At 44.2% G+C, this 25,252-nt stretch overlaps 1 protein-coding gene across 5 annotated transcripts in view; it reads right to left on the bottom strand.

The window, feature by feature from the left end:
• Positions 1–25,252, bottom strand: part of RPAP2 (RNA polymerase II associated protein 2) — a 419,624-nt gene that overhangs the window by 391,977 nt on the left and 2,395 nt on the right. For 4 of the 5 annotated variants that reach the window (XM_069232353.1, XM_069232357.1, XM_069232354.1 and 1 more), the window contains exon 2: positions 1,878–1,923. The exons of the other annotated variant lie outside the window; for it this stretch is intronic. In XM_069232353.1, coding sequence (XP_069088454.1) covers positions 1,878–1,923 — 46 coding nt within the window. The remainder of the gene's footprint in view (positions 1–1,877; positions 1,924–25,252) is intronic. 5 annotated transcript variants of the gene reach the window in all.

Raw genomic sequence — 25,252 nt, 5'->3', positions numbered from 1 at the left:
TCCCACACATTTCTTCAGATTTATCATTCGAAAACAGGAATTCACTTTCCCTTTTTTCCACTCATCAAACCTCCTCAATCAACTGTAATTTATCTTTCTTTAGGTAAATAATTGTCAAGTAACATTTTGGGGATGCCCTAATTGCCCAGACAGGAGGCTCGTGCTTACTGTGCCAATGGAACCAAGTGCACTAGACTGAGAAGGCGGAGATAGACTGAAATAAGTCTTGGGCTGCTTGCATTCCAGTTCAGAAATTACCAGGTATGGTAGTTCGAGGTGGACTGTTCCTATTGGAGTAGAACCAACGCTCATTAGCAAATGGCTAGCATCGATCTGAGGTGATATGTTGGGAAAAATGATGGTTTTACTTTGCTTTATGGACCAGGAAATCAGGTGCTAATAGTACTGTGCGGATAAAATGGAGTTTCAACACTAGTATAGCTTATGACTCCTGCAAAACTATATATCTTTTGGTGAATTAGCATTATGTTGTGCCAAGAATTGGTTTGACACATACAGTGGTGGGAATATTTCCTAACAGCCCTGTGATTGTCTGTGGGAGTTTGATTAGAATGGAAAAGAGACAGTCACCTTTTAAGACTGCACAGAAGCTGATTCTCCTGCATCCAGACATTCCTTTCAGAGGCACGTACCTGTTAGAAAATGGTTTTATTTAATTTCAGGACAGCTCTTCTATGATCAAATGAACTTCTGACACTGGCCTCCACCCAACAAAACAGAGTCAACAAATGTTGCTCCCATTCCAAGACAAGAATGAAAATGCAAGGCATGTAACAATATAAGGCACGCATTGCCAAATTAACAGATCTCCATAGTGAAAACTATGGGCTTTGCCAAAACTTTTTTTGTAACATAGCCGCTGTGGCTGTTCATATAATACAAATCATTTACTTTCTTCCCAATTCGCAGGGCCACTTGTGGGTGGAAGTCTTGATATGGGCAAAAACCCATTTTAAGAAGGATGCCAGACTAAACAACAGTGCGAGCAAAAATAAATAAATGAATAATATATTTTTAAAAGAAGCATGAGAGAAGCATATTTGAGAAAAAGCAGGGTAGGCCGGGGTACAGGAAGCAACGCAGAATCTGGGGGAAGCAAAGCAACATGGAAAGCGAGAGGGGTCATAGGGACAGAATTAAGGGGAAGCAGACTGGCAGGAAAGCAAGAAAACATGTGCACTCCCTTGGAGTTCATAAACAAAAAGAAGAAAGCAACATAGGTAGTGGAAGGAGTCTAACAATCAGGAAATAAAAACTGAAAGGGAGCAATCCAAGAGGGGGGGGGGGCCCTTTGAACCAAGAGGAGACCGACAAAACATCAAAGCCATCCCATACTGAGTAGGGGCCTGGGCCAAACTCACTCTCAATATATAGGAAACAATAGGTCTAGTCAATAAGTAAGCTAAACCTGCCTTCAGCCAAGACCTCAAAAGTAAGACGTTTAGTGAGTCATTTCAGAACACGTCATTTAGGGATACTTACATGAAGTGAAATAACAACAAACGTGGCATTCGGGTGTCATGGTCAATTATTAAAATCCTGGATTTTGTTTTGCTCCAGGGACTTTCTTGTTTTTGTTCATATTGTTAACAATTATTATATCTTTCTGTTGCTATCTAATTTCTTCATGTTAACAAATACATGAAAGCGTCGAGTGCAAGCTTGGTGCTTGGGCACCACTAAGGGGGACTGAACCTCTTGGTGACCAGATGCAATTCTGATAAAGGAAATTATAAAATTAATAGAAAACATTTAGGGCCATATGTACGAACACATTTTCCTATAAGGACAGAATGGGTAAAACTCTTTGCTACATCTGGCCCTTAATTATCTGGTATTTCATTTTATCACTGTACCTTTTTGCAGCATTTTCACTTTTCAAGGCACTGGCCAATCTGCTTCCTAATGAAAACAAACATAACATAATTATGGCTATTTACTTATCAAATAACCATGATTTATTTTTACATTAAATAACATTATTCAGACGTATCTAGATGTTTGCAGACCTTATTTAGCTATTGTTCCATTAGCACCACTGCTTCAGGCTCACAAGTCACTTTAAAAACAAACAGTTTTCATTTGTTTGCAGACATCATATGTTCAGAAATAATATACAGGTGAAGAGGTGTATTATTCGTGACCTCAGAGCTAAAGCAGATCACAGATGCTGAATGTGGCGGATTGTGGACTTCAGGAGATATTTATACATGCAACAACGTGGTATCCGCCAAAACCTAAATCACTTCACACCAAATAGGGTACTCTGAAAGTTTTAATACATTTTTATTATTGATATTGTCTTTAAATTCTCTTCATACATCAGTCTGTATCTTAGAGGCTTCAGGTGCTGGTGGTATTTATGTGTTACAAGCTGGACAATGTTTGGAAGTAAAAACGAAGAAACTGTAACCCTGAGACATTCAATTTTGAGGAACGAAAGCAATACGAAAAGCTGTGAAGAATCCCATTTTCCCTAGTAAAGGCCAGATTTATTTTGTATTTTTACTGCATTTGTTTATGGGATTAGCCTGCATTATTTTACTATATCTTGTGTGACATAACTGGAGCTATGTACAACAAAATAATGTCAAACATTAGTGGCATGAATGTTGCAAGAATTCTTCTTAAGATTACAAATGGTGGGCATTCATCGTGGTAAAGGTTCTCTGCCAGGGAACACTTAAAGTTGGTTCCCAGGGACTACCGGTCTGGAGGATGAATGTAATGCGAAGAGGAACAAATAGACGTCCTGGAGAGAAACAGGCAAAAAGATACATAAATTCACTGGGGATTCCCAGTCAAGGGGGAGAAAAGCTGAATAAATTACAAAAGGTACTGATCTCGCACACGTTTGTCTGCATTAGAATAGTACTGGACCAAAAATCTATAACTGTTATGATACCGCTGATAAAAGATACACACCCCAATATAAAAACATACTGGGCGTAAACATTCAACACAATGTAGTGTACTATCGGACCACTTAGTGTATCCCTCATATGACAAACTCCTATAAACCCTGGAGTATGTACTGGCAGCCTGCTTCTCTATAGTAAAGGGCACTGAAATCACCAGTATGACGACTAGTGAGCTACTGTTTCAGTCACTTACAAAGTATAGGCATGTTCATTCAGCCGTACACACGTAAACAGCGTATGTCGTGGCCCTGGGATGAGCATCGCTTGATGGGGGCGTATGTCTACAATATTCTTTTGGGAAACTTTATATTGTATTAAATTGGAAATGCAGACCTGAAATTCCCAGAAAATAATTTTCTCTAGCTTGTACAACAAAATGGTAATGTTACGCTTAAGTGGTTAATGAAATAAAAAACATCTTTGGAGGAAAATGAAAATCCGGTTTCAATAGTCGTTTGCTTCCCACTTACTAGGAAAGTGTAGCTTGCTGCTACTTGCCCTTCTAAGTGTAGCTGCCTAAAGCCAACTGCTATACTGAAGTTCTATTGTATTGTACATAGGAGATAATTCAGCTACCTATTCCATGAACATTTTATAAACAATATCTAAGCCACAATTTGGGAAGTAGGTAGCAGATACCGTGTTCGTCCTGCTTTCTAGCACCACATATTTATTAGAATCAGATTTCGTAATTTCAATGTGTTGCTCTTCTTTTAATCAGAATAGTTACTCCCCCACCCTTTTGCCTTGACTGAGTGGGTTGTGCTAACAATGTGGTCAATGCTGGGCTTTATTGATCACAGAATAGCTTAGACTTAGTATAAATATATAACACATTTGTAATCAACACTGAATTGGGCTACCAAGTACGGTAAGGGTAAGAAACTGCACCAATTCTACAGAGTTAGCATGTGCCTTTCACTACAGGGTAACTTTCTAAAACACTGCTTGGGATTTAACCTGCACTTCACCAATGTGGTGAAAAAGGTAGCAACACACTTGAATCTGTCTGTGCTCCCATTCCTTCTTTCCGGTAAGTAGTACAAATACTTTAATTGGACTGTCCCTTTTGGGCGAAGACCCAAGACTGATTTCTATGTGGTTGGTCTCCGTCTCTAACGGCACAGTGAGCAAAAAACGCAACGCCCACAGAAATTGGCTGTGGGTTACATTAATTGAAGCGTTCAGTCCATTACATGTTGATCCCCAACATAAAGGTGCTCAGTAAAGGCAGCATTAACTTATCAGCAGACAGGGAAAGGACCATGCACCTGCACTGATAACAAATTTCATAATCAGTTAGGATGGAGAAATTGGAGAAAGAAGGGGCTTTGTCTTGGGAGAGTGTGTTGAGATTGCACAACATTTACACCCTCCTTACCAAGAGTGACTTATGTCAGCTTGCTGAGCTGTAAAGGACTGAGAGTGGTTCAGCAATACCATTTATTATGGTAAGGAAGACATTTTCATCCGGCTCTCTCAGGGAGAGTTGCCTACTAGCCTTTCCCACCTTCTAAAATTAGTATTCCAGTCTCCTTGCCCACAAGGGAGATCCTTTGCCAAACCACGTGAGACATGGAAGTTGCATGTGTGTACCTTTCTGAGCATGTAGGAGATGCATGTAAGGAGCTTGTGTGACAAAAGTGATATTTTGCATTTGCTACCTCCAAGTTGTTCCTATGATTGGGGGGTGGAAAGGTTGGAGCAAGCCCAGAAAGCAGATGTGAATTGCAGGGCTCCTTTAAGACATTTAAGGGATCTTTTAAACTGAGCCAGACTATTGAGTGCGGAGGAGATTAAACAAAGGGCCATACTGAAGCTCAGAGAGTTTTCGCGGCCCTTTCCTGGGCCACTGGAATGGCTATCATATCATTAACTGAGACAGGCTCTTTCAGATGTGCTACAGCTGAAGTTGTGGTATTAACGGGCCCACAGGCGGCAGGAGGATCAGACACACACATTGGGATGACTTCCTGGCAAAGGCAGAAACCAAATCTGATGCTCGTTCACCTGAAGGTACTAATTACACACTGTTCTCATGATCAATCAATCACTGCATTTGTAAAGCGCGCTACATACCCCGAGGGTCTCAAGGCGCTGGGGAGGGGGGGTGCTACTGGTCGAAGAGCCAGGTCTTGAGGAGTCTTCTGAAGGCCAGCAGGTCCTGGGTCTGTTGTAGGATGGTGGGGAGAGTGTTCCAGGTCTTGGCGGTGAGGTAGGAGAAGGATCTGCCGCCTGCAGTGGTTTTTCGGATGCGGGGGACTGTGGCGAGGGCGAGGTTGGCTGAGCGGAGGCTTCGGGTGGGGGTGTGGAAGCTGAGTCAGTTGTTGAGGTAGGTGGGTCCGGTGTTGTGCAGTGCTTTGTGTGCGTGGATCAGGAGCTTGAAGGTGATCCTTTTGTTGACGGGGAGCCAGTGCATGCTTCTAAGGTGGAGTGTGATGTGGCTGCGGCGGGGGACATCGAGGATGAGTCGGGCCGAGGCGTTCTGGATGCGTTGGAGTCGTCTCAGGAGCTTGTTTGCAATTCCTGAGTAGAGGGCGTTCCCGTAGTCGAGTCTGTTGGTGATGAGGGCCAGGGTAACGGTTTTTCTCGTGTCGAGGGGGATCCATTTGAAGATCCTGCGGAGCATACGGAGGGTGTTGAAGCAGGACGCGGAGACGGCGTTGACTTGCCTGGTCATGGAGAGAGTGGAGTCGAGGATGACCCCCAGGTTGCGTGCGTGGTCCGTGGGTTGCGGGACTGTGCCTAGTGACGTGGGCCACCAAGAGTCGTCCCAGGCTGATGGGCTGGGTCTGAGAATGAGGACCTCCGTCTTGTCTGAGTTCAGCTTCAGTCTGCTGTCCTTCATCCAGTCGGCTATGGCCTTCATTCCTCGGTGGAGGTTAGCTTTGGCGGTGTGGGGATCTTCGGTGAGGGATATGATCAGCTGGGTGTCGTCGGCGTAGGAGATGATGTTGAGGTTGTGTTGTCGTGCGACGTGGGCGAGGGGGGCCATGTAGATATTGAACAGTGTCGGGATGAGGGAGGATCCCTGTGGGACGCCGCAGATGATCTCGGTGGTTTTGGAGTGGAAGGGTGGGAGGCGGACGCTCTGGGTTCTGCCGGAGAGGAAGGATGTGGTCCAGGCCAGGGCCTTCTCTTTGATACCGGCGTCATGGAGGCGTGCTGATAGGGTGCGGTGGCAGACCGTGTCAAAGGCTGCTGATAGGTCCAGGAGGATGAGGGCGGCTGTTTCTCCTTTGTCCATCAGGGTCCGGATGTTGTCAGTGGCGGCGATGAGGGCGGTCTCGGTGCTGTGGTTACTGCGAAAACCGGATTGGGAAGGGTCCAGGATGTTGTTGACTTCGAGGTAGCGGGTCAGCTGTTTGTTGACAATCTTCTCGGTCACTTTTGCCGGGAAAGGGAGTAGGGAGATGAGCCGGAAGTTCTTGAGGTCCTTGGGGTCCGCCTTGGGCTTCTTCAGAAGGGCGTTGATCTCGGCGTGCTTCCAGCTTTCTGGGAAGGTTGCTGTCTCGAAGGAACAGTTGATTGTTTTCCAGAGGTGGGGCGCGATGGCTGCGCTGGCTTTGTTGAAGACGTGGTGAGGGCAGGGGTCCGATGGGGATCCGGAGTGGATGGAGTTCATGGTTTTGATGGTGTCTTCGTCAGTGACGCTGGACCAGACGGTCAGGCGACTGGTGTGAGTGGTAGTCGCAGGGGTGGTGGACTCGGTGGTGGGTGCGGGGGGGTCGGGATTGAAGCTGTCATGGATGTCTTGCGGTGGAAGAAGGTGGCCAGGGAGTCGCACAGGTCTTGAGATGGCGGGATGTCGTTGGTGATGGAGCTGGGGTTGGAGAGTTCTTTCACGATGCTGAAGAGCTCTTTGGTGTTGTGTCCGTTGTTGTCTAGGCGGTCCTTGAAGGCGGTCTTCTTGGCGGTCCTGATGAGTTGGTGATGTCTGCAGGTGGCGCTCTTGAGGGCTGTGTGGTTGTCTGGTGTTCGGTTGTGGAGCCATTTCTTCTCCAGCTTCCGACAGGTGTGCTTGGAGATCCGGAGGTCCTCGGTGAACCAGGCGGCTTTCTAGTTGGTGTGGTTGGTTGTAAAGGTCTTAAGAGGGGCGAGGGTGTTGGCGCAGTCGTTGATCCACTGTGTGAGGTTGGTCGCGGCGGTGTCTGGGTCGGTGGGTGGTCTCAGGGCAAGGGCGGTAGTCAGGTGGTCCTCGGTGACCTTGCCCCAGCAGCGGCGTGGTAGCTGTTGGGTGCGGTGGTGTGTGGTGGGTTTTCTGAAGGTGAAGTGGACGCATCTGTGGTCTGTCCAGTGTGGTTCGGTGGTGTGGTTGAAGGAGACGTGGGGGCTTGCGGAGAAGATGGGGTCGAGCGTGTGTCCAGCGGCGTGAGTGGGTGTCGTTACGAGCTGTTTGAGTCCGAGGTTGTCGATCAGAGCGGTGGAGTTGGCGTCGTTGTTGTTCTTGAAGTGGAAGTTCAGGTCCCCGAGGAGGATGTAGTCCGTGGAAGCGAGGGCGTGGGTGCTGATGAGGTCGGCGATGGTGTCACTGAACTGTGGGCGGGGTCCGGGAGGTCTGTAGATGAGAGTTCCTCTGAGGGTGGTGTTTGGGTCGGTGTGGATCTGGAAGTGCATGTGCTCGGCGGTGGCGAGGGTGTCATCGGTGTTCGTTGAGATTTTGATGGAGTCTTTGTGGATGATGGCGATTCCTCCTCCCACTCTGTTGGTGCGGTCTCTGCGGGAGATCTTGTAGCCCTGTGGGATGGCTATGGCGATGTCTGGTGCTGAGGTGGCGTTCAGCCAGGTCTCCGTCAGGAAGGCGACGTCGGGGGCGGTGGAGTCTAGAAGGTCCCAAAGTTCGATGGCGTGCTTGCGAGTGGAGCGGGTGTTGAGGAGGATGCAGCGGAGGTGGTTGGGTTCTCTGGCTGGTGGTGTGGAGGGTTAGATGCTGGTGAATCTGCAGTTCCGGCAGGTGAAAGGCCCCTGGGTGCGTTTCGGGGTGGCCCGGTAGCAGGGGTGGTCTCGTCTGGTGTTGAGTGCGTGGAGGGTGCTTGCGTCGTAGTGCAGTCTGGCGTTGCGGGGGGTGCGGGTTCCAGGGGTTCTGGTGGTGGGTGCGGTCCGGGCACAGACGGGCTTGCCTTAGGCGTGCCTTCGGCACGCCAGCGTCGCACCCGCTTCGCAGCCTCCATATGAGGGCAGAGGGAGGGAGGAGCAGCTGGGAGGTGGGAGCGGGCGGCCAATGGGAGTGAAGGGGACGGGGCAGCAGGGGCTCAGCAGCAAGGGAAAAACCCGGGGGAAAACCCGGGGAAAAAACAGCAGGAAAAGACGGCGGGAGAGGGACAACAGAGCACAGGGGTACAGAAAGCAAAACACAGAATGAAAAAACAAAGTGGCACAGAAGCCAAGCGCAGGGGTACAGAAAAAAGGGAGCGAGTAGTCAGGCGGCAAAAGCGGCAACGGAGTTTCAACCCACAGGGGGCTGCGTGGCAGATGGGGGAAGCGACCTGCCTGGTGACAGGAGTTTATATCCCAAACCCTAATAATTGGTGAATGACTAGACGTGTAGCTGTTGGATGTTGCAGGGTTCCTGAGCCCCGGACTGGCCTTTTCATCTCCCGCCTCCACCATGCTAACACTGGCGTGACCAAGAGATCACATGACAACCTAATGATAACAGAAGTAACATACCGGTGACACCACAACTTGGGCTAATATTGACCAATTAATTATTAGTCTTTCTTTGGCTCCACTTCATTTTACTTTAAATGGCTGGTTTGGTTATTCCTTTGTTTACGCTTATCCTGACTCCTGGATTCTAATGATTGTGTAATGGTACTTCATTGCTGGATATAGTGAGTTACACCATTATGAAATTTTGACGATGGCAAGCTCTTTTTAACATACTGCTTTGTGAACTTATACAAACAAACAAAAAAATCAATAAAGAGATACGGTGAGAAAAAAAATGAATCAACCTTTTTAGGGTCGAGTCTGCGTAGCAAGCGCTTGCGAGACGCTGTAGTAGTTGGAAAAGGGCTCGGAGCCCCGCCCATGTCAAATCAGTGTCTTTCATTTGTTCGTGGGCTTGCCTTTTAAAATCTGCTTGCTTTCATTAGTGGAAGGCCTGCATACGTCATGCCTTTTCTGGTGGTTAGCCCTCCTCAAGCGCAGCGACAAAGTACTGAAAACATACGAGGCTCACTGTTTTCCGTCTGATTTGTGGACTACCTTTTCTCTTTTTTCCCCAGAGCGATCTCGCTAGTTTAGCAGCGAGATCGTGCTCGTTTTTTTCCATTTAATGAGGCAACAAAAGTCTGGTTGGGAGTTTACAACTGCTAATAGCTCTAACTCTCAGAAATGCGCGACCCGTTGCATTTCAAATGCTTGTTTCTTATTATCTTTGTCTTGGGGCTTTCCAGAATGAAGACTTCTAGATTCACCGCACCCTCTTGCTAGCATAAAGTAACAAAGACTTTGGATGGACAAGTCTAAGTGAAATAAGCGAAAGGGACAGAGAGGCCCCCTTTGTTGGAATACAAGCCTACTGTCAGCAACTATACTGCAAAGATGGGATAGAAACTCCCTTCTTTTCTCCCATCCTAAATCATTTTTACAGTAAACAGTATACGAATCAAGCACTGCCTAAAAATTGCTACTTTTCTACAGTGCCCTAAAATGCCCGGCCTTCTCCAGTTCTCATTGACTTCACCCAAGCCAACATCCTGGTTGCTTTGTTCTCTCTAAATGTCTCCACTATTTATGTAGTAAAATTATATTTATCTATTGCACCATCTCAGATAAAAAATGTAAAGCACTGAGAATCATGTATGTTTCTTGCATTCATTGTGCAATATAAATGAAATGAAAATAAGTTCTGCAGCAACATCAAAAATATATTGTATTCTTTTTGAAGTAAGGCTGAATAGTACGCTTTTTTTTACAACCCACCATCGTCAGCAATGTCTCTCTCTCAGATCACCAGCCTTTATTCTCAGTGTTCTATGTGCAGGGAACAAAACCCCAGTGAAAGCGGACCAGAGAAAGAAGCTCATTCAGGTTTGAGATTTCAGGAGTGATGGATCAGAGTGATGACCCTGCTCCAGATTGGCTTAAAAAGGCATTGACAATGAGGGGGAACATAAAATCCAGAATTTAACAGGCACTGGCAAAGCCAAAAAGTCTTGCTTATTACGAGATCTATTGGCTTTCTCAATGTTTTAAGGAGATATTGCTTAAAGTCAAGAAAAAAAGGGCTATGACGCAGTAAGCGTTGACCGCGTCAGAGTTTCTTTTGAACCATGTCGAACAACAGCCCTGTGCTGCTGTGCAGTATGTTAAAACAAAGCATGCGGGGGAAGCAACATGTGGGGGCAGGGGAGAGTAGGAGGGAGCAGATACCACTGTAAAGGGATAATAAAACAACTTTGGTGCGTGAGCAGAAGGAGAGGGTACCAGGTGAGGGAGGGGCAGCAGGCGAAGAAGAAATAGTACCTCAATCACGTCAGGAGCAGCAGACGAGCACTGATAAGGTTTCATGAATCTGTGCTTGATGCGTGCTACACAGAAAGGAATTGAAGTGACACTTGGACTGTCTTCCCTGGCCAATTAGGAGACTGCAAAGAACAGTGGCAATGAAGCCAACAAATGGTAAGCAATGGGCGCTACAAGCCCTATTTGAAGAATATAAGAGTGTCTCGCAAGCATGAGCAAATGCAGCACATGTACCGTCACAGACTCAACCTAAAAAACATCTCCTCACCCTTATTGCCCATGTCATCAGGGGATGGAGTTAGACATGGGTAGGAGCTGCACTGCACCAAACTAAAAAGCACACTGTACTAAGAACTGCATGAGTCAGACCTGAAATCTTTCTGGACATTTTGAGATGACAGTTGCTCATTTCCCCCATGATAGAAGAATGCTAAATTTCTGCCAGAATCCCTTGAACTCTGCATGCCTTTTGCATGAAGATATACCAGCATGGAGATCCCTAATCCAGCCACAATAGCCAAAAGGAACAGACCCAGAGGGCCATGAAGCCCCCAAATACAAGACCAGAGAGGTGAAACTTCAAGTGAGCTACCCTGGAGTGGCGATTCTTTCTGGCAAACACACTCCACTCTAGATCAACAAACATATGGTTGCTTATTAGTTACTGAAAGGGACTACCGCACAGCAGACCCAGTACCCCCAAAACTTCTCCTTCCACTAGTCCACTTTTGCCCAACACTAACATATGGCTTAGGCTATGAGAAAGTGTGCCCGGGGCCACACTTGGAAGAGAGGGCGCTAATCCTGCTCTGTTGAGGTCCTGCACTAGGCATGTGCCTCTAGACGCTGATCTCATAGCTGGACCATGTTCCCATGGGTAACGGCCAGTAACTGAACTTGGGAGAAGGAGGCCATCACAATGTTACTTCTGTTAGAGAAGCCTTACTAGGATTGGGGACAATTTATCATAAGTCATTATGTCTATCCCTACCAGAGATAAAGCCTTTCAAAGTCCCAAGGAGCCACTTAGTAACTGAAGTGACCCATCAATCCAAACACACTGATGATTAACAAAACTGCTTCACAAACTGTGTAACAAGGCCCCTACTTAAAAGTGTATACTTACTGTAAGACACACACCTTCAAGGGACACTATCCTTGACTCAGCAGTCTATCATGGACTTTCCCCAGATAGATATATCTTATCAGTGGCCATGCCCTCTCTTTAGTGATCTGTAGCTTTTGAGCAAAATTTGTGCTCTACAAATGCCAACACATATATACATAAACTTTTGAATGGTTAGGCCATGAAACAGTAGACCGCTTTCTATCTTCTAATTTTTACGTTTCGTCTGCACAGCGCTTGTGAAGTCTTATGTTATTTATTTTTTTAAATCTTTAAAAGGGCCTTAGAACCCCCCCTTACTTACCTGAACTTCCCATGGTCGCTTGAATTTACTTGCTGTCAATTGGGTAGCAGGTCACTTCCTGCTCTGCTTTTGCTGTCGCTCGAGCGAGCCCGTACTACACCTGCCGGTTTTTGGTGACTGGTTCCTTGTTAGTGTTTGTATGTGAAAAGATGAACTGAACGCAAGTCAATTTGTGCTGAAATATGTGTAATCATGTCAATCATTTTGCAATGAAGTATCGAGTACAGATGTAAAGCAAGCAGAAAGTGGGCTCATTGTGTTGTGTTTTTAATTACTTAGTAATTATATTTCTGATGAACAACTGTTGTAAATATTAAAATTATTTGTGTGTTCATTTCTTAAAGTACCAATCACTCATTTTCAAAGAATAGTAATTTGTATAAATGGGCAAACTTTTATTTCGAATTGTTATTCTCTCAGTGACTTTCAGGCATTAGGGTCTTGGTTTGAATGGTGCAGCAGGTGCAGCAGCACCAGGGCCAAATATTGTCAGAACTCCTCTAAACACCAAATATTGCTGAATTTTATTACAAAACAGGCAGTCACAAATGCAGTTACCTTGCAGGCACAAGGGTCATGATTTTAGTGAAGCAGGGACACTGAGGCCAAAAGCGCTAAGAACCCATCTAAACACTAAATATTGCTGTATTTTACTATTAAACAGGCAGTCACAACTGCAGTTACCTTGCAGGCATGAGGGTCATGATTTGAATGGTGCAGCAGGTGCAATGTCTGGAGCCAAAAGTTGTCATGAACTCTTATAAGCATCAAATATTGCAATATTTTACTTCAAAACAGGCAGTTATCTTGCAGGCACTGGGGTCATGATTTGAATGGTTCAGCAGGTGCAATGGCACCAGGCCCAAACGGTGTCAGAACTCCTCTAAACACCAAATAATGATAGATTTAACTACTAAAAAAGCAGTCACAATTGCAGTTATCTTGCAGGCACTAGGGTCATAGTTTTAATGGTGTAAAAGGTGCAGTAGCATTGGTACCACAAGGTGTCAGAACCCCTCTAAACATTTTATTGCTACATTTTACTACTAAACAGGCAGTCACAAGTGCAGTTACCTTGCAGGCAATAGGGCAATGTTTTTAGTGGAGCAGAGGTGCGATGAAACCAGGGCCAAAAGCTCTAGGAACCCCTCTAGACACCAAATATAGCTATATTTTACTACAAAATAGACAGTCCCACGTGCAGTTACCTTGCAGGCACTAAGGTAACGATTTGAATAGCACTGAAGGTGCAGCGGCACCATGCCCAAAAGCTCTTAGAACCCCACTAAACACAGCTTATGACCAATGTTCCCTCTAATTTTTCTTTCTCATGTGCGGCAATAGAATGTTGTCGGGTGCACTTTTCTTGCTTGTGTGCGCCACTGAGTGATAAGATGTGCAACAAGGCAAGGTGACCAGCTACCACTTAAAGGTACATAACAAGCATTGGCAATGCCAATAGGGATTACTTTTAATTTAAGGTTGCTTCTTCGTCACTGAGTGGTTTATACACTGAATAAGTCATACATGCACCCTGTCACCCATCCCTGCACTTGTGCATCCATAAATCATTGATTTATCTTGCATTCACCAACTTCCGCAACCACAATACAACACATACACAAGTTCAGCCACATATGGAATATAAATTGAAATAATAAACGTAGAAAAAATAAAATATGTTGTTGCCTAAAAATAGCAGACATGCTTGCATTAACAAAATTAAACAAAGCAGCAGGTGGACGTCTTGGAATGGTATTGTACATAGCTGTGGACATCCTGCAATGGCATTGTACATTGATCCATATTTATCATAGTGTTGCTTCCCCTTGCACCATATAAGGAGGCGCAAGGGCAACGCAGCACTAATGCCAGATTGATCAAGCCATACAAGGCCACCTTGCATGGCCCTGCATGGCTTGATACATCTGGAGTAACGCAGGGCAGCACAAATCGCTGCTTGCGTTACGTTGCCCCAGGGAGGTGTTCCTCTCTGAAAAATATGCTGAGTCACACTTCCTGTTTTGGGGAGAGGTAGAGGCTGTTTGGCTAAGTGAGTCACTGCCTAAGACCCCCACTGCAGAAAGCTTTATTTTCACTCGCTGATTTAATTAATCACTCAAACACTTCTGCACTAATTCACTGAGCTTCTTATTCTCCCACTTGTTCACTGACACCTTCATTTTCTCAGTCACCGCTTCAAAATCTTGGTCTTCATTTGCTCACTTACTCACTTCATGCTTCACTCACTCACTTGCTTATTCACTCGTTTGTAAACTCACACTCACCAAATCACTCATGTGCTCAGTCACTTACTCATTTGCTCACTCACCTCACTTACATGCATAATTGCATTACCTCACAGTCACTTACTGACATCCATTCTATTTTACTTGCTTTCCCGCTCACTTACTTGCTGCTCACCCTTTAGTTGATTTTTTTGTTTATTCACTTACTAATTTGCACACTTGCGATAAATCCTTTATTTCTTCATTCACATACTCATTCCCACATTCAGTTGCTCACTAACTCACTTCCTCAACTACTTGGACACTCACTCCTCATTCATTAACCCATTCAGTCACAGTTTCACTTATCTACTGACTCGCTTTGACAGTCAGATGTTCATTCAAAAACCCACAAATCCATTCACTCGCCCATTCACTCATACATTCACTATTTCTTATTCTTTTACCACTCATGCACTTTTTAACTTGCATACACTCCGATTCATTCATCCATTCATTCAAATAATGTTACTTTATAACATATCGCCTCAGACAAGTATGTGTGTGCAGCCAAAATAGTGACTCCAGGAGGTGCACAGAGAAACAGAAATTAAAAGTGGAGGAGTCACAGGTCTGTGGACTTGGCAGACTGGACTTGGGCTACAGGAAAAGCTTTGGAAATTCTCTCCAGCTGTTTCATGCTTGCCCTGCAGGCATTCACACGTCCTCCATTAGCATTTCTAAAGACAAAAATGTGTCTTTAAAAATGCATTTGGAAGCGCAGCGTCACCCCCATCAGCAACACTTCAATCTCTCCAGTGAAGCATTTAATGAATGTAGCAGTGCTTCGGAGTGCGTGTTGATTGTAGGTGTCTGTGCGGGGGAAACCTAGACATGCGCGCCCGCACAGGCGCGCAGTTTAGAGGGAACTATGCTCATGACTAAAGTTTATTTCTAAACAGGCAGTCACAAGTGCAGTTATCTTGTAGGCATTAAGTTCATGATTTGAATAATGCAGCAGGTGCAGTGGTAACAGGGACAAAAGTTGTCACAGCTACCCTAAACACCAAATATTGCTATGCTTCACTACTAAACAGGCGGTCACAATTGTGGTTACCGAGAAGTTAAAAGGGGCATGATTTAAATGGTGCAGCAGGTGCAGTGGCACTTTACTAACTACACATTACTATACTCTGATACAGTGCCATATTAAATAAGGTACAAATTAGGAGCTTGGAACCCTGGGATATTAATTCAACATATATCACAACATAAACAACCATTAATGGTTTATCAAATTTAAAACAAACATTATTATAAACTTTCACTAATATTTATAACCCAGTCACTAAAATAGAATGCAAAAGGAAAAACAAAGGTGAAACCTTTTGGCTTTGTCAAATGAATATACTATGTATTTCAAATGTGTTTATTAAACAGGAGATTCTTTGCAAGAAATTGTACCCATAGCAACTTTCATATCATCTCAAATAAGCAATGCTTTGAGTACCTGACCAGGCTACCATGAAGACTTGAAAGTCCATCTTTCCCTCATAGACCCATTATCCTGGGCTGCAGCAAAATCAAACAGTCTCATCTCTGATGATCGTAGGAGCTCCCTACAATCGCAATGATCAGCAAAAACAACCTGATATGCCAGTTTGGCCTCTTCAGAAACAAAATATGTAAAACCCCCAAGTTCACGGATCAAAAAGCAAAACTTTGAAAGCACTGCTCTATCCAGGGCTGAAAAAGATCTAGAACTACTTCTCCAACAGCCTGACAGATTACCATGACTGCCCCTAAGTCTAGAAAGTGAAAAAAAAAGACTCCGACTGCTCTGTCTGCTTAAATGCTTCCCTTTTCTCAGAGGTGGGTCACAGACAGACAAAGACAATGTTCTTCTTCCAAAACTGTCAGTGGTAATGCTAATCCCACTATTTGCTCTGAGTCTCCCTACATGTCCAAGTAGGTTTAGATGAGCCAACTCTGCGTAGATAAGCATCAGTTTATGATTAGCCATGTGGGAAAATGTTTCAAAGTGTAACCCTGCTCCCCCCGCCCAACCTTTCAACTTCCTAAAGTTGCAGCAGGAGGAATCCAATGTTATGGAAGGCAAAATAATGTTTGATACAAGTTGTGGGGTAGCTGAGCTTTTGTGCATATGGGATGGACAGAGTGTATGGTTTGAAATGTGCCAGCAACAGTTTGAAGGTGGTGATGAGGGATTCCAGTCTCGAAGGTAAATTCCATCTCATCAGTAAGAAGAGGGTGGATAAAGCTAGTTGTTGTTATGTAATATCCCACTTGGTCTCCTTGTCCATAAAAAAAAATATATATATACCAGGAGGTAATACTGAAGTGTGGGACTGATAATCCAAAACAGAGACAAGTCATGCACCCCCTACTTTGCCGGTTTCCCTACCAGGTGCAATTTTTGAAGTAGAAAAGCTATTCATTACAGGACTACTTGGTAGATAAATAAAATCTAAAAGGGTGTTTTTTCTGCATGTAAAGAAATGTCTGTTCACAGCCAGTTGCACTTCACCAGAGTCTCATGAAGACCTGTGATAAGTAAGCACCTTCTGTGGGATATCTGAGGCTGCTTTTCTATTACTAGTCTCCGTAATTACCACCGTTAAAGACCAAAATCGGTCTGCCTTTTCTAAACCAGCAATAGCAACTTAAAAATAAAGTGCCCTCCTTCCGTTCCTTAAGCCTAACATTGTTTTTTTTTTTAGGAAAACTTGATAGAGTGTTATTTTAACAAATGTACAATGTGTTTTTATTAAACATAGTGTATTAAACAAGCTCACGAAAGAACAGAACACAAGGCACTGTCTTTTGTTTTTACCTGGTTGTGAGAAAATGCCCCGCTGAGTAATTACCATCATTTTTTGCTGAATTTTATTGCTGGTTTTTAAACTCCACACATTGGTGCTCTACCCTCCCGTGCCCCATGCATACACTCTGACCATTAAAATATGGTAAAAATGGCCAACTCTTAATTTGAAAATTTGACATCCCTACAAGGCCATTGTAGATAGTGCAGAAATACAACCATAGCATGGAAAGTTAAATATCACCTGTGGACTGCATCACTTATTGTGCCATTTATTAGTAAGACAAAAGAAAACATGGCCTAGGGCCTACCTTTGTAGCCTGACTGCTGCAGTTTAGACCTGTGTCACAATAACCCTTTTTACAATGGGGAAGCCTCCCTATTAAGTGTTAATAAGTCACCCCTTTGCAGTGCTTGTAGCCACACTGTTGGGAGCATGGTATTTAAAAGTATGACATGTAAAAATATAATGTTACCCTGTCCATCCAGTAACAATCCCATCAAAACTATTTTCAGTGTGGTAGGCTCTGGCTGTCCTGTGAGGAAAAGTGGAGCACAGATTAAAATAGTACTTCTGCAATTTGAGGTTTGGGAAAAGTTTGAAAAAACGCTTCAACCACCATTTCTAATATTTAGAGACTAATCCAATTAAATGATGAAGTTTAATTTGAGTAAATATTTAGGAAAAGTAACTTCTAGAAAGTTACCTGTTCCTTTCTGAAGAACCTGAGACTAATTTTTTTTAGCTTGCCAGCAACTGCTGGTCAGTGCTTGACCTTACCAGAGTATGAAAACCACTGCCAGAGCAGGACAATAGTTTAAGTCTGGTTATAAGATGGGCTGGCTGTGGAGCAAGTGATCCCCGTTAGCTCAGGAAGGGCATCTGTCTAGGTTTCAGGAACTTCCTTAACTTGAAAGGGGCAGAGGTGCGACCTACTCATTCATTGCTTAAATAAGGAAAGCCATGGGAGGTGGGAACTCTTTGGTCCCAGGCTACATGATAGCCAGCCATGCTTTGTCCATGCAGAAGGGGTAGCTGGCCGCAGAAATAGTTTGATGTAGCTTTGGTGGAGTAGACAGCTGATCTTCCTAAACTCACCCCTGCCTAGCACACAAGCTCCCTCCAGGGTCAAAAGGCCAGTGACATCTTGGATTCCCTTTAGAACAGTATGTGCTGGGATAGTTAGCAGTAAGGAAAACAAGATGTCTGTGAAAGTGGATAGGGTTGCCTCAAGATCTTTTTCCCCATTGGTTAGTAACTGTCTAGGAGTCACCGTCAGCCAGTGGCTACTAACTGTTTACAAATGGATCCCACCACTAGCCCTTCAGAACACTTTCTGGACCTGTGGAAGTACAGCCATTGGTCTACAACAACTGCCACGTATACCCTGGATAAACAAGTGGACTCCAAGGGTCAGTTGGCTGACTTCCTCTGTGCCTACATGGTTATCACAAGCTGCAAGAGATCTTTTTTCCTCGAGTGCCCATTTACAAATGGAAGAGGACTGGGTGCTGCTGGTGGCCTCTGCTGGTGTGAGTCTTAACCTGTAAGTACTGTACCTAAAGTGTTGGGAGCCTCAGTTGTGTCCAGAAGGCCTTGTGCTAAAATCTATGAAAATTGGAACCTAGAAAATATCCTGACTTCCAGATGTCCAGAAGACAGGAACCAACCACCCAAGTCAATCCACCCAAGGCATGGCCTCGCTGAGCAGGAACATCAGGTAGGTCCTGCTTGGAGCTTTTTGCCTCCTGCAAAAACGGTTAGGTGGACCCTTGTGGCAAGTCTATCTGACTTATGTGCGCAAGCCTGCTGCTTTCCTCTCTAGACGATTCTAATCTCCAAAAAAAGAGACAAAGTCTAAACAAAGAAACCTTCACTAGGGAAGGCGCTAAAAAGTATATTTTCTGCTGTTGGACCTGGCCCTTTCTGCAGGGTTATCCCTGAACTTTCTGCCTTCTGCTTTCTATTTTTTCAGACTTGTTTTGGTTGGCTCTAGGACTCTGAGTACTTTACCACTGCTAACCATTGCTAAAGTGCATATGCTCTCTGTCTAAAATGTATAGGTAATTGGTTTATCCATGATTGGCGTATTTGATTTACTACTAAGTCCCTAATAAAATACATTGTGTGCCCAGGGCCTGTAAATCAAATGCTACTACTGGGCCTGCAGCAATGATTGTGCCACACCCATCTGAGTAACCCTGTAAACATGTCTCAGACCTGCCACTGCAGAGTCTATGTATTCAGTCTTAAACTGACATGTCGACCTGGCAAGTGCACCCACTTGCCAGGCCCAAACCATGCCTTTTATTATATGTAAGCCACCCCTAGGGTAGGCTCAAGGCAGCCGCCGGGGCAGGGTATATTGTATTTAAAAGGTAGGACATGTACTGGTGTGTTTTAAATGCCCGATAGTGAAATACTGCTAATTTCGGTTTTCACTATTGCAAGGCTTTTATGTCCTATAGGGTAACATGGGGATTGCCTTCAAATATCTTTTAAGTGTAATTTGAAATTGGGAGCAGATAGGCATGTGGAGTTCGGGGTCTCTGAACTCACAATTTAAAAATACATCTCTTGGTGAAGTTGGTCTTTGAACTGTAGGTTTGAAAATGCCACTTTTAGAAAGTGTGACAAATACACAGGGTAACCCAATATTCCTCACAGAACTGGGTAATCTGAACTGTAAAGCACACAATGTTCATGGAGGAATCATTTGCATACAAATATTTCAGCAATATTAAATACTATTAATGTTGTAATTAACCATAAATCAAATTCCATAACTGAATAAATCTTCAAACAGCGTGTAATCGTGTAATTTATTTCTGGATAAATGAAGAATTTATATATATTCATCAATATAGCAAAGCAACAAAGAGAATTTTATGACAAGACCAGAGGCTCCTATTATGCATTTCTTTTTTTACTTTAATAAATAGCAGCAGTCAAGAAATATACTACAATTCTCAGAAGGCAAAAGAACAATAGCCAATGGGAATAAAAATGTAGTCAGAACAGTGTACACCAATCACATGTAAACAAGGGTATTATGACGTCACTTGACTGCGAACAGCCCTCTTTCCTTGCTGCTCGCAGTCAAGTTAAATACCCTTTTATCTTTGTCTGCATAAATTTTATAATCTTGTAGTTTATTTAGTTTTTATTAATAATTATATATTTGCCGCTGGCGCTGTACTAACGCGCTGTGTTTCTGTCTCATTTCCCCTTAGTTTGCCCAGATGGCAGGTTGCCGCATTCCTTCAGCGCTCGGCGGACCGCGCGCTCAGTTCAATTTGCCGAGCATTCGCTTCGGCGCGCGGCGGCCCGCGTGCTTTGTTTTTAACTACCGGGTTTCCTCATGCGGCAGTTGGGATCGCCGTGCTTGAGGAAACTCCGTCGCATCACACGCTTTCTCTCTCCTGACGCGCTACATCTGCTATTCAGGGTTTTTGGCGCTCCCTTACCGGCTTGCTTTTGTCGTGGCTCCACAGCCCTTCCTTCTCCTTCATTTCCCTCCTGGCTACTTCTCAGGTTTAGCGACGCCCACAGGCGGAGCTTCAGTGGCTCCTCTTTCCCTGCTGTTAACCCCTCACTTTCCAGTTCTTTTTCATTCCTCATGGATTCAGACAATTCCCCTTCACATGATGTTGAGGATATCAGGCAGGAACTGTCTGCTTTCATAAAATCCTCTGTCCAACAGGCAGTATCCTCTTCTATGCAGAAAATTACAAAAAACCTAGCACTTTCCTTTTCTGACATGATTTCTAGGACTATGTCGGCCCAGGCTGCGGGGGAATGCAGTCAGCGCCTCTCTCCCAATAAAAACCCCCAAAAATCAAAAACATTGGCGCAAAAGAGAAGTGAGGTTTTCTCACATGTGGCAGAGGACGCCGTTCCTCAAAAGGCTCCCACCAAGGAGTATAAAAATTTGGACATTGGGAAACCAAGTTTAAAACACAAATCCAAGGAAAACAAATTTATTGCTCCCTTGATAATATCGTCCATCCCTGATACGGATGAGGATCTACCTAACCTGGACTCTGATTCCAATGTTTCTAACAATGGAGATGATGGCACCTTTTCTCCCCTGCCCCCTAAGAAATCCAAGCCATCCTCCCTCCAAACTTCCAACCTTTTAGACCCTGAGGGTTTTCCGATGTTTGACCCTTCCAATATCCTTCACCCCAATTCTACTGAGTGGGTTCCTGCAGACCATGTTGCACAATATGTCTCTTCAAAAATTAATTGTCCCTTAGATAAACAAACTAGAGCGAAATAAAAATCAGAGTGTCCTCGCCCCTCCCTTTCCTGTAATCTCTCAGTTGCTCCCTCTATTGACCAACCCCTCTTAACATTCTTTACGAAATTAGGGAAGAATCCACACAAAGGAGTGGATAAGGCGTGGGCTTCTTGTCAGGCAAACTGCTTGATGTTATGGGACCTCTAACCCATATACTTGACATCGCTGAAGCAGCTAGAATTGACGGCTCCTTCATCGACCCTGAAGAGCTTACTCTATGGGTCCAACGTACCTTTTGCCTTCTAGGCAATGCGAATTCCGCTCTTACGCATGAGAGATGCAAGGGTCTACTCTTGAAACTCAACCCTAAACTAGTCAACCTGGTGACTGTCCAACCCAATGCTCGGACCGACGGTGCTCTGTTTGGAGAGTCTTTTATCAAAGACTTAAGTAAATACGTAGCAACTTTTACCTCGCTGGATAAGGCTCAACAATCACTAAAAAATAAGTTTGCCCAGTGGGTTTTTGCAAGGGCTGGCAGAGGAAGGAACCACTTTGCCGGCCGTCCATACCACAACCAAGGTTCCAGAGGATACCACAACGCGCCCTACCAAGAGTATAGGCCACAATTTTATCCTCAGAGAGCAAGAGGTTTCCGCTCCAGGGGCTTCAGGAACTCGAGATCCTCTTCCCAACCAAGTAAGTCTTATACATTCTTCTATACCTATAGGAGGGCGTCTCCGTTTTTTCGTACCAAATTGGTCGGAAATCACGGCAGACCCTTGGATTCTCAACACTATTCAAGGTTATTCCATAGAACTTTATGCAACCCCTATTCAGTCTCAGTTACCCCCCCTCCCATGTTTTTCCTCAGACATGACATCTCTCATTACCTCGGAGGTACAATCCCTATTGCAAAAACAAGCAATCGCTCCTACCCTTCCCGATCCAACAGGTTTTACCAGCTCAATTTTCCTGGTTCAAAAGAAAAACAAAAAAATGCGCCCTGTGATAAACCTCAAGGGTTTCAACCACTTTGTAGTCTATCATAATTTCAAGATGGAAACAATCCTCCATCTCAGAGATACTCTTCTTCAACAGGATTGGATGGTGCGATTGGATCTTCAAGATGCGTATCTAGTGGTTCCAATCCACCCTCATTTCAGGAAGTTTCTCCAATTTCAATGGTCAAACCAGTATTTTCATTTTACCTTTCTACCCTTTGGTCTCTCATCGGCCCCATGGTGTTTCACCAAACTCATGAAACCAGTAGTAGCTTTTCTCAGAGCTCAAGGTGTCAGACTCATCATCTACCTCGACGATATCCTAATAATGAGCCAGTCTCCACAATCCCTTTTGTCTCATCTATCCCTCACGTGCTCCCTCCTATCAGACCTAGGTTTTATCATAAACAGAGAAAAATCTATCCTAACCCCGTCTCAAATTATAGAATTCTTAGGTTTCCAAATAAATTCAATTTCTGCCACTCTTATGCTTCCCTCTGCAAAGATCAAGACCATAAAGTCAGAAATTCTACAAGTCCTATGCAGTTCTCAGATCTCTCTCAGAACGTTAGCGCGAATTGTGGGTCTCCTCTCCTCTTCAATCCAAGCCATTTTCCTAGGCCCTCTCCACTACAGAGCCCTTCAAAGGTTAAAAATGTGTCACTTAAGGAAAGGCCTCTCTTACACAGATATCATTCCATTAGACATCGATTCTCGCACAGAACTTCAATGGTGGATAGACCATTTAGAGGCCTGGAACGGAAGGACTATCTTTGCATCAGCCCCAGATCTAGTATTAGAATCAGATGCAAGCCAATCCGGCTGGGGGGCCTAATGTGGACCAATCTCGACTGGAGGCACATGGTCGTCAGAGGAGTCCAAAATGCATATCATTTGTTTAGAGATGCTTGCCTGCTCATTTGCAATCAGAAGCCTTGCAAAAAACAGAGTTCGCTGTGCCATTCTCCTCAGAATGGACAACATCTCTGCTGTTCGTTATATCAATCACCTTGCGGGCACAAGATCCAAACCTCTGGAGGAACTAGCCAAGGGGTTTGGGGAATTTTGCCTTTTAAACCACATTTCGGTTCATGCAGAGTACCTTCCGGATTCTCAAAATTCGGTGGCAGATTGGCATTTCCGTCATCTTCGAGATTCAAGCGATTGGAAACTACACACTTCAATATTCCAGATCATTCAGAACAAATGGGGTCCTCTACAAATTGATCTTTTTGCGTCTCGCCTCAATTCTCAGCTTCCCCAATTTTACAGCTGGCGTCCAGATCCATTGGCCTTGGCATCAGATGCCTTTTTTACAGGACTGGTCCCTTTTCCTCAATTACGCCTTCCCCCCTTTTCTCATGATCAGCAGGGTGCTGGCCCATATCAGGCGTCAACAAGCCTCTTTAATTCTCATAACTCCCTTTTGGCAATCACAAACTTGGTTACCAGCTCTTCTAGAACTATCAATAGATTTCCCGATTTTGATTCCTTCCTTCCCGGATCTACTGCTCGACCCTCTAGGCCGATCCCATCCTCTCATCCTGGACAACTTATTGACTCTCTCTGCATGGAAAATCTCGGGCAATCTCAATCTTTCCCGAGCATTTTGACAGAAGCTTCCCAATACATCTCACGGTCCTGGGCCCCAGGTACAAAAAAGGCTTACATGTCAGCCTGGTCTATTTGGCACAGCTGGTGTCTGGGAAAACACATTGATCCCTTTTCAGCGGATTTGATTTTTATTATCAACTTTTTAGCAGCTGAAGCCAGTAAAGGCAAAGCTTTCCGTACTATCAACTTATATAGATCAGCTATCTCTGCCAATCATGCCCTAGTTAATGGAAAACCTGTTGGAGAACACCCTCTGATTTGCCGCTTACTAAAGGGAGTAAAGTTTTCCAATCCTCCTTTGCCGAAATATAGTCAATTATGGGATGTTAACATTGTTTTGAAATTTATTTTGTCATGGCCTGATAATCTCATGCTTTCGTTAAGAATGTTATCTGCAAAGTTGACCATGTTATTGTGCCTTGTTTCTATAAAACGTCTCTCAGATGATAAAGCTCTGGATATTTCTAATCGCAATTTACACCTATGGGGGTTTTGTTTACTGTGGTTCGTCGAACCAAAACCAATTTATCCTCAGTCTTTTATCCATATTTTCCTGATCACCCGAAACTATGTGTTGGACAATGTTTAAAAGCGTATGAATTAAAGACTGCAGATTTAAGATCTTCTTCTCATTCCCAATTACTAACTTTATTTAGGAAACCCCACTCTCCTGTTTCGGCTGCTACCCTAGCTCGTGGGTTAAACGGTTGATGTCTCTGGCGGGCATAGATACTTCTATGTTTGGAGCTCACTCTTACAGAGGGGCAATGGCTTCTAAAGCATTCTGGGCAGGCTCCCGTTTAGAAGATAATCTTAAATCTGCCGATTGGTCTAATGACAATGTATTTAAAGTTTTTTACTGCAAACCTATTGATAATGTGTCTCTGAATGTAATTAATATGCTTTAAACTCGCATAATAGGAGCCTCTGGTCTTGTCATAAAATGTAGATTTTCCTAGTCCCATGACGTAAAGTCTTAATTTTATTAAAGACACGGAGGCGAGTATTATCCCACCACTTTCATTAACTTTGTTATTTATTTTCCCTCCCTTCTGTTAGCACCGCTGGCCATCACTCAACCTTCCACTTAAGACTCCTTCTTCAGCTTGGTTTTCTACTCTTCAAGCTTCCATGACACAGTTCAAAGCTGGACTTCCCACTGGAGTTACTTACCAGGATCCGTCTTGGTTACCTTGGATTTTGAACTTTTGTTCTGATGTTCTGTCTTTCATTATGGCAATTCTCATTCTGTTTTCTATTGTTTCATTGTTTAATTCTAATTTACTCTCTCGCAAGAAAAGAGGGCTGTTCGCAGTCAAGTGACGTCATAATACCCTTGTTTACATGTGATTGGTGTACACTGTTCTGACTAGGTTTTTATTCTCATTGGCTATGGTTCTTTTGCCTTCTGGGAATTGTAGTATATTTCTTGACTGCTGCTACTTATTAAAGTAAGAAAAGAAACGCATAATACT

The sequence above is a fragment of the Pleurodeles waltl genome, chromosome 4_2 (assembly GCF_031143425.1).
Source record: "Pleurodeles waltl isolate 20211129_DDA chromosome 4_2, aPleWal1.hap1.20221129, whole genome shotgun sequence".
In the NCBI taxonomy this organism is placed as follows: domain Eukaryota; kingdom Metazoa; phylum Chordata; class Amphibia; order Caudata; family Salamandridae; genus Pleurodeles; species Pleurodeles waltl.
This window is presented reverse-complemented; position numbering and strand designations above follow the sequence as displayed.